Below are 10,457 nucleotides of genomic sequence, written 5' to 3'. Positions count from 1 at the left end.
CCATAAAAATGACTAGCGTATATGTGTGCTCCTATTAGATTGCAGTATTCAAATGTTTTCAAAAGTAGCGGGACAAAATGTATGTAAATTGTCCGCAATCTAGACATAATAATTAATTTGGATTTTCTAACAGCAAGATATTAATATTCACTAGAGAACTTTTGGATTAAGTCAATAGCTCATCGGTAATGTGTAAAAATAATTGCGCACTGAACTCTAGCATAGCAACACGAATGTGAAGTCCCCACCGTAATGGTTACTTTTTTTTTTTGCTAGTTGTTTTACGTCGCACCGACACAGATAGGTCTTATGGCGACGATGGGACAGGGAAGGGCTAGGAGTGGGAAGGAAGCAGCCGTGGCCTTAATTAAGGTACAGCCCCAGCATTTGCCTGGTGTGAAAATGGGAAACCACTGAAAACCATTTTCAGGGCTGCCGACAGTGGGGCTCGAAGCTACTATCTCCCGAATACTGGACACTGGCCGCACTTAAGCGACTACAGCTATCGAGCTCGGTCCACCGTAATGGAGCCTGGTGGTTAGCGTATAACGAGATATAGTCCAACTAACGCTATTGGCTTTACAGAAAAAGTTACGAACAATTCTGTGATCACGCAGCATCAGTATATTAACATGTATTTTTGGAACTCTGTGTGGAAGGCATTTCATTTCCAAGTATTTTTATTTGGGAGACGTGCCAAGGCCCTCCAAACTGTGAATTTTGTGCGTCAAGAAGTTGTATTACTCCGCTGATAAGAGAACCGACCACCCCAAAGCTCCGATTTGCAAGCTTCAGTCATCTTCTGGAGAGCTGTCGCGATAAGACGTATGTCAGGCACTGCTCTGTACCGTGAACTAAGTGTGTTTTCAAGTATATTCAGGCGAAGTTAAGTCTTGAATAGCGCTAATTATATATTAACGTGCCTTGTAATAATATACTGGAACTAAATAGTGGATAAACGTACTCTGTAAAGATAGAATTTACATATAACCAATGTAGGACTTGGAGTTACGTAATATGCAATACGAGTTTAGTAAGTTAACAAGTACAGGGAAGTTGACGTTCTAACAGGCAGAGAGACTGATGCAGATATTGGGAACACTTATCCGTTTCTATTGTGGATAGTCAGCTGATGATACGATTCTGCAGGGAGGAATGTAACTTTCACTGCTGGGAGCTGTATCAAGGCTGAAAGCGAAACCACGCAGTTAACTGTTTCCTTTGTTAAAACTGAGAGGGGAAAGCTGAGAACAACAAGTACCTCGCTGGGCGTAAAGAAACTAGAAGGGATGTCCACAACAGTAGATCGTGTTAACCATCTCTTGCATTTGAGCACTGCGTAGGTTATATATATATATATTTATTAAGTGTTTAGTGTTTTAATAATTTATGGGAGAGTGTCCGTCAGAAAGAAATCGTGTGCAAGTGTATGAGTGTCAATTGTGTGTAGCAAGTAAGCAATCTGGATACCTCAAGAAACATGAAGAAAATAAATTATTGTAACATGGATCACTAAAAAACCCTTACCGCTTCCTTGGACGGGTGAAAGGGTGATTGGTAAATGTGGGGAAGATATGGAAGCTGATGGGAATGGGAAGCGTTTGCTGGACTTCTGTGCTAGTATGGGTTTAGCTGTTACGAATACATTCTTCAAGCACAAGGCTATTCACCGCTACACATGGGAGGCTAGGGGTACCAGATCCATAATGGACTATATCTAACAGACTTTGAATTCCGGAAATCTGTTAGGAATGTACGAGTTTTTCGCGGACTTTTCGATGATACAGACCACTATCTGATCTGTAGTGAACTAAGTATCTTTAGGCCTAGGGTAGAGAAAGTGAAATCTGTCTGCAAACGTATAAGGGTAGAAAATCTCCAGGATGAGGAAATTAGAAGTACATGGATATGATTAGTGAGAAGTTTCGAACAGTAGACAGTAAGCAGGTTCAGGATATAGAAAGTGAATGGGTGGCATACAAGGATGCTGTAGTAGAAACAGCAAGGGAATCCCTAGGAAGAACTGTGTGTAAAGATGGGAAAAGGCGAACATCTTGGTGGAATGATGAAGTGAGAGCAGCCTGTAAATGTAAAAAGAAGGCTTATCAGAAATGGCTCCAAGCAAGGGCTGAGGCAGACAGGGATTTGTACGTAGATAGATGAAAGAAACAGAGCGAAACAAACAGTTGTTGAATCCAAAGAGAAGTCATGGGAAGATTTTGGTAATAACCTGGAAAGGCTAGGTCAAGCAGCAGGGAAACCTTTCTGGACAGTAATAAAGAATCTTAGGGTAAAAAGGAAATGAACAGTGTAAGAGAAGAGACTGGTATTGCTGACAACAGGATAGAGGGAGGTTATGAACCTCCACACTGTGTGCACAGTTTTGTTTTATTTTATTTTATATTGCCGGTATTTACCTTCCTTAGACAGCGTTGCCATTTTGCCGAGGTCTCCAAATAGGAGCTTAATTTTTGTTCTGTTATGTTAGTTTATCAAGATATTGCTTGGGTTACTATTGTATGCTATGTACGGGTCTGTAAGATCTGAGAGAATAAATAAATTGCTACCTAATGCAGATCAGATGGACTATACTAAAGAAGACTAGTTCCTTCATTATTTTATAATTTATTGTACTGGAGTATTTAAGGTTTTGAATATAAATATTTAACAAAGTTACACAAATTTAAATAACTGCTTTTCTTTAAAATTTTCCCTCAAATTGGGGTGCAGGGATTTTTTGTGTACAGTGAAACCTCGTTAGTGCATTCCTCATTGACATGTTTTCCTGCTTAGCAAGTCGTAAATTCGAAGTCCCGATTCTCTTCGCATTAAATCTATACACCTCACTTATCGCGTCATGAATTTTCGCTATTACCGCTTAGTGTCGATAAACTTAAGCATGATAGGTTAATATGGTTGTTTGATCCGTATTAACAAGCCTGAATCTATTACTATTTAAAATAGTTTTACTTGAATCCGCCTTGTCAATATACCTTATAATGAAAGAAAACTATTTATTTAACCATACATGTTTCGGGAAGTCGTCCATTCCCCTCATCAGTGGTCAAACAGTATAACACTATCTTTTGTTTTTACAGCTTAACAGTGAGTACGCCAGCCAGGCTAAGAAATTGTTTAACAGATTTATTGTAAAAACAAAAGATAGTGTTATTCTTTGAACTGACCACTGATGAAGGGAATGGATGACTTCCTGAAACATGTATGGTTAAATAAATAGTTTTCTTTCATTATAAGGTGTATTGACAAGGCAGATTCAAGTAAAACTATTTTAAATAATTCTGTAATAGATTACCGCTTAATACAGACCTTTCCAACTCTAGCACTTAGTGCTGGGGCGCACTAGGGCTGCATTCAGCAGCACCGTTCCCCTCCTAGTCCACGCAGTACATTATGTTATACATCAAGAACAATTATGTGCAAGAAACTTTTGCAACTTTAAATCTGTTATGAATACTGTGTCAAAATGTGTAAATTTCTGCAGAAAGCAAGGTTTGAACCATCAGCAGTTCAAATAATTTTTAAAAGATCTCCTGGGAGAATGTAGCGACATTCCCTTTTATTGTATTGTGCGCTGGTCAAGTTGCGCTAAAGTGCTAGCAACCTTTTTTGCAATAATTACAGAAATTGCTCTGTTTATGGAGATGAAAGGTTTCCACAAGCAACTTTGCGGGATAAACAATGGATAGTTGACGTCGCTCTCTTGGCGGACATAACGTCTTATTGGAATGCTTTAAATTTTTCATTGCAAGGGAGAAACACATTGATTATAGGTGGGCCGGCGTAAGGTTGCACAGGACAGCTGCGCACAATGGTGGTTACACTGCAGTGGCGCACGAAGCGATGCTGCCGCCGCAACAGATGACTGCACGACACATGAGTTCTTAAAAACTTGGGAGAAATTCTTTTAATGTCATCGCGATGATACACAGTACAAATGAAATCGGCCAACAAGAATTGAACTTTCAACACACCGATTAAATCTACAATAAAATATTTCACCACACAAAATAATACGAGATGAACATATTTTATATACTAGGAAGTTCTTACTATCGCGATGTTAGAAAATACGGAAGAAATCGGCCGACAAGAATCTCACTTTAAATACACCAATATATGTTTGAATAATGTACACCGGTGCTAACACAAAAGGTTTCAAGTAAAATCTATAAAATTTATGAAAATTCAGAAACCTTATTTTCATACCTTATTCATACAGGTAGAGGCTCGATAGCCTCCAGATCACTGCTATCACTACCGTCGCCTTCGCTGTTATTGTCGTCGTCTAGGCAGATCAACTCCTAACAGTCACTGTTGATGCCATGTACTGCCATTGCCGAATTAATGAATGTTGCGACATGATTTTCTTCCTCCACATAAGCCGCATCTATTCGAGCAATACTCTCCCGGAACAATCCTTCCACTTCAGTAATTATGAAGGAGTTATTGGTGCGTACGTAATGTTTTATTTTACCCTATACCGTACCGATACCAACTCCACGAGGTTGAAGTGACAGTGGTTCGGCGGCAACCTAATAACCTCGTGCCCTTGTTCGGTTGCTACCTCGACTAATTTAGTCATACACATATGCGCTGGGATATTTCTTTCCTGCAGCCATTCCACTAAGAAGTTCTTTACGGGCGCTCGAAGAAGGGGTCTTGTCCATTATTACGGAGTGGTAGGAGTATCGTCCATAACAATGACAGAAGGGACTTTGAGCTGCAATAATCGTACACTAGTCTTCGTATTGCATCAGCCTGGAAAGAATTAATTCCTGTTACAAGAGATAGCTTAATTAGTTTCTTTCCCGGAGTGCTGTGAAACAAGTCCCTACTATCAGCCCCGTTACCGCTACTGCTATGTTCCCCAGTCCCTTTTTCCTTCTGTTCTTGGAGGCGAACGCCTGTCTGAATAGCAGTACGCTTTGAAAGCCCTAATGTTTGACATATGCATTCCACAACTTGATCTTCAGGAACAGAGAGACGGCCATACAAGAGTACGAATTTCCTCTCCATCTCGTAAAACTCACGAGCTCTCTGCACTAATTCTAATGCCTGACTATTAAGGGCCACTCCACGGCGCAAACGATTATCACTTCGCGGTTCATAACTATGTTGTCGTTTCCGCGATATCGCACTGAATTCGTTAAAATAAAATTTCACAATCATCTCACAAAGAAAACAAAACTTTCACAAACGCGCAAATCACACCCGACCACGTGCTAGCGACAACAGACGAAACGGCAACACTTCAATATCGTAGTCAAGCTAGATATAGATGGCACCACTATACTACCCATATTGCCAACAACCATCAACTGAAAATAGTTCGTATTTATTTTGTGGCTCGCTTATACCTTAAATATTTTTTATAAATGCTCACATTTGTCTAAGCAAATAAAAGATTATGAGCACTATACAGTATGAAATACGAATTAACATGAATAAAATGTGTAACTGTATCCGACATAAAAAGTAGTAGATTGGCGATTCTGATTGACGGGTGACGTTCTTCATTTCATTTTTGTAGTCATGCCAACATGAATTACAACTGTCAAGTGCAACCTTGTGCCGGCCCACCTATAGCATCATGTGTGATAGAATTAAGGCTTTCAAAATGCAGAGTTGAAAAGTCAGCTTGAGGATGGAAATTTTGACAAATTTATTTCATTAAAAATCATTGCATTTGTCTACTTACGGAAATCTTGGAGACTATCAGATGTCGTTACAGACTTTGCATGATGAATTCAATGCCGGATTCAAAGAAATGAAGGATATGGCACCTCAACTTGAAATATTTGACCCCATTTTCAGCGCGTCCTGAAAAACCACGATCATATTTCCAAACAGAGCTGATAAAATTACAGTGCAACGCAATCCTAAAGGACAGGTACTACCACTACAGCGGTGATTTAATTTTCCTTTTATAAAGGTGTTCATCCACACAAATTTCTCAAACTTCATGCACTTGCCTTAAAATCTACGTCAATGTTCGGTACAACTTATGAATGCGAACAGATATTTTCTATTCTGAATTTAAATAAATATAGAACTAGGACTTTTGTCTGACGTCCTAGCGGGTGTACTTAAAATTTCTACTGCCAAATAGATTGTAGCCAATATTGGTAAATTAGTTGCCGCAAAATGATGTCAACAATAGACTTAAACGCTAAATGTACATTAAGGCAAACGCAATGTATGTACAAAATAAATTGTTTACGTGTTGACAGAATTGTCATAAATAATATTGTTTTTCGTAAGCTGCACGTTCTGCTCTGCCACTTCCCCTCCTTTCCCCACCACCTCACCGAGGCTACAGCACAGCACCGGGGCTGCTGCCGGGGCCGTGGAACCACCTCGGTTGGAATCGTTCGGCTTAGTACGATCAGATTTTTCATAGCCCTGTAAATGTTATTTCTCATCCCTTGTGAAAGGAACATGTTTTCCAACTCGGGTAAGAAAGAGCCTTCGCTACAGTTGCATGATAACGGGAAAAGGCCTTGAATTCCTGAACTTCATAAGTTACACCTTTGGGGAGCGAGCAATTAGCCTCCCTCTGAAATGTTCAGTTTAGCTTGCCAGTTAACAGCGAGATTGCTGATTAACACAGAGAACCTGTTTGTGCTTGCATTTTGCACTGCATTCAGAAATTTGTTTTGTATTGAGTGGTACAGTGAAGGGTAGCAATATTTGTCGCGTGATAGCCTGTATCTGGGTTGACTAGCGTGGTGCATATTTGTCTTGTGACAGCCTATTTGTGGTTTCGGAAAAAGTCATGAAATTCCTTACTAATGAGGACAAAATTAAAATCTATCAGAAAGTGGACTCGCACCCGCAGAGGTAGCACGAATGTTAAAACTCACACCTTCGAGTTTCGGCTCCATCATTTGATTGGGTCAAATCAAAGTTTTGTCTATTCAAAATGGTGGCCAAAGTCGCAGTCGCACATGGTAGAGTGTACCTCCAATTCATTGTCTAAGAGTGTGACCAGAAAATAATGTTTAATAACCCACTGCTCTGAAATAAAAGCTGTCTACTAACATTTGTTTTTAGAAAAAGTGTGATCTGCAATAATACCCTATATTTTTATTGGTCCCCGTGCAACTGTTTTCATATTTTTGTTGTCTGGTGTTTTTCACCCCTTTTAATATTCTCCTCTCACCTTTGGAAAGGGTAGAGAATAGTTTTTGTTGTACCCGTGAATACAAGACGTAAAATGCAATCATGTCAGAAAAATTTGTATGAAGTGTTTCCATACCCCTGTTGGATAGTTTTATTTGTGTACTCAGTAGTATGTTTTCTTGCTTAACACGTTCTTTTTCCTTGTCCCCTGCAGGTATGTCTTAACAAGGTTTTACTGTATATGGTAGTTTTTAAAAGTAACCAATTTGATTAATCTTATGACTTTTGGGACTCATCATGGAACACCCGAGAACTATCCGTCTCAACCAGCCAGACAAATCAGCAACAGCTGAGCACGCCCTATGTCGCGTTGCAAGATGCTTGAGCCCTTACCCACACTGGACACTACAGGGAGGCTGTGGAAATCCTAACAATTTCAACAGGGGCGCTGGTTATCAATATGTGGTTGTCAGCCATTAAGGATTTACGTAGGTAGTTCTCTTCCCTGTCCTTTCACTATTGTTATTTTGTTTCGGCGTTTCCCAAATTAGTACGTTCCTCACCGCCAGATGTTCCATTCCAGGCTTGTGCCCCCCCCCCTCTCAGACCGACACTAGATGGTGCCGTCAGCTGCCAGTTGGAATGTTAGTACTGCGAGCCATCTGGTGACGAATCAACGTACCACTTACACTTCTATTATTAATGTCTAAGTTCAAACCTTCATGACTGGAGAAGTGTTCCTTGTGAACAGTTCAAATTTTCTGTGAAGACGCGGAAACCTTGTTTACTGGACACAGCATGAGCCCATATCATGTCTACAGTCTTATGACAGTCACTGCGGATAACCAAAACACGCTGGGTTGGGTTCTCAACTCTGCTTGGAACTATCACTGCTTAGTCTGCAAGTTCTCCTGTTCCGTGATCCAATACTCCATAAGAGGAGAAGAAAAGAAAGGTGGTAAATGGAGGAATAAGTGCAAATCTTGCATGTTCATTTGAATATTTTAATTCCTACAGCATTAGAAGGCAACTTACCTTAATTGACATAAACCACATTTCCACTCGATTAGTGGGAAGTAACTCAATCTGGTGGATATCTAATGCTGTTTGAAAGCAAAATGCATAACAAAAATGAAAACAATTTTTGCCACAAAAGTAGGTTCCAAATCCATTTAATGTTTCCATTACCTTTTACAATGACTAGAGAACTCCGACATTACGAAATGTTACTGAACGTGACCACAGTAAAATGGCACTGCATTCTGCTATTCTTTTTAAAAATTATCATTTAAAAAATACAACCTTCATTTAAGAGTCTTGTACATTTTTCTTTATTTTTACATATATATTATTATATATATAAATACACTATACTGCCTGATTACAAGTATTTTTGAGGGTTCTGTGGTCCCACATCAACATCATGGCAGTGCTGTTGGTTCTGGGGGTCTACTTGCAGAACAGAATTTTCTGGAATGCGACATAAAACAAAAGGTCGGACACGGGTGCGATCTGTACCCCAAATCTCACGTACTGCAAGTCTGATACCCCACACGAGAATATGGCTGAGACGTTCCACCTCGTAGAAGCGTGGACTCGTCCGGTAGCACGTATCGTTGGCGAAGCCGGAGCTCCGACCGGTTCGTTGGTGGATGTGAAGACAATGGCAAATTTACCCAAAACGATTTTTATATCCGTGGAAGGGACACGCGTCACGAAAGCAGCAAAGAAAACACTTGTAATCAGACTTGGCCACTGCAAAAGGAAGCTTGCTTCGTTATTGCCATCTTCAACTCAAAAGGAACTTGCATGAAAATTACACACACTTTTTCTTCCCCCAACAAGTTGGTTAATAAATACAGTCACAAGGGGAATTATACACAGAAAAAAACCTTAAAATAAAAATTTAAAAATTCATTTTGTTTTTCGAGACAGTTTCTCAACTTCAAGGACGAGGATACAACTGGTTCTGGTTCATAGCCTCTGGCCATGCAAGCCGCCACCTAACTAAGCAATAACGTAAAATTATATAAATTAATAACTTAACTGTTGCATAAATGGACTTGCACATATGTATATAAATATATCTATAGAAAAATATATCTTATTAAAACTACATTCAAACTTGCAGTAATTTGGCATATCATTACAGGTATTTACAAATGGTACGCGGTAGCACCGGCAGAGGCAAATGGACCAGAACGGGATGCGAGCCGACACTTCAGAGATCAGACTCTCCGTACAGAGCAGTCGAGAACGCCATGTAGTCCAGCGCTCCGGGAGCGGCGTTGGGTCCCTTGTAAGGAGGCATGCGTTGGATGCAGTACTCCGCCTGGTCTGGGGGCAGCTCGCGACGCAGCTCGTCCGGTAGAATGTACGGCTGAAAATACCAGCCATCATTAGTACATCAGGCAGTCAATACTATTTATTATGTATATTAAGTCAAGTCTGGAACACCTCGTCGTCCCTTCATGTCTGCATTAGCGTCCTATTCAAATAATCAGCATATTTTTCTACACTGCAAAATAAAAAATATCAATGAATTTGTGTTTTTAGCAAGATTTGTTAAAATGAAATATGAATGTACATTTTGTTAATTTTTTACAGCTGAAGACGACTCGAGAGAGTCAAAATAATGTTCTGTTTTCATTCAATTTTTTAAACTTGTGATAATGTTAAAGAACGTTAAGTTGTAAAATACAGGATATTTATTCTTCACATTGTGGTATCAGTGGGGGTGAAAATGCTGAATGAAGAGCAAAAGCAACAGAACCTAGGCTGTCAAATTGATTGTTAGGCCTTCTGGACATGGACCAACATGTAGCAAAATGTTGGATACCATTAGGAGACAAACGTACCACGTCAGTCGCTGCATGTTTGGTGCAGGAAATGGAACAAATACCTAGAACGGAAGGTCCATGTTCCATCTGTAGATACAGAGATGTGTAAATTGCAGACTATTCGTTGTCGCCAAGGAGTTGGAACTGGCAGACTCACAATTTATTGCTTTCTGTACTGTAGAATGCCTAAAGCAGCAAACCTTCAGCTGGTGAAAATAATTGAGACTGTTAGAAGCAAAGGGGTGTAAGTGACAAAATTTGAAATAAGTGATCTAGTGCATAATACAAATATCGAACTTGTTTGGTGGCAAAGGGATACTAGTGCACTTACACCTCATAAAAAGCTATTTCATATTTTATTAGGCACTAAAAATATTTGTTTTTATCAACAGATCCAGCAGACAACACTGATCAAGGGACAGATTATCACGCGACTGACATATCTGTTTCATCAGAAGATAGTTAAATTAAAGG

The 10,457-nt window shown here is 39.7% G+C and overlaps 1 protein-coding gene across 3 annotated transcripts in view; it reads right to left on the bottom strand.

Moving 5' to 3' along the window:
* Positions 1-8,299: 8,299 nt before the first annotated feature.
* Positions 8,300-10,457, bottom strand: part of Actn (alpha actinin) — a 332,703-nt gene continuing 330,545 nt past the window's right edge. For all 3 annotated transcript variants that reach the window (XM_067155201.2, XM_067155202.2, XM_067155200.2), the window contains one exon: positions 8,300-9,523. In XM_067155201.2, coding sequence (XP_067011302.1) covers positions 9,365-9,523 — 159 coding nt within the window. In that variant the 3' untranslated portion in view covers positions 8,300-9,364. The remainder of the gene's footprint in view (positions 9,524-10,457) is intronic.

Source organism: Anabrus simplex, chromosome 11 (assembly GCF_040414725.1).
Source record: "Anabrus simplex isolate iqAnaSimp1 chromosome 11, ASM4041472v1, whole genome shotgun sequence".
In the NCBI taxonomy this organism is placed as follows: Eukaryota; Metazoa; Arthropoda; class Insecta; order Orthoptera; family Tettigoniidae; genus Anabrus; species Anabrus simplex.
Note: the sequence above shows the minus strand (reverse complement) of the source record. Positions and strands in the feature narration are given on the sequence as shown.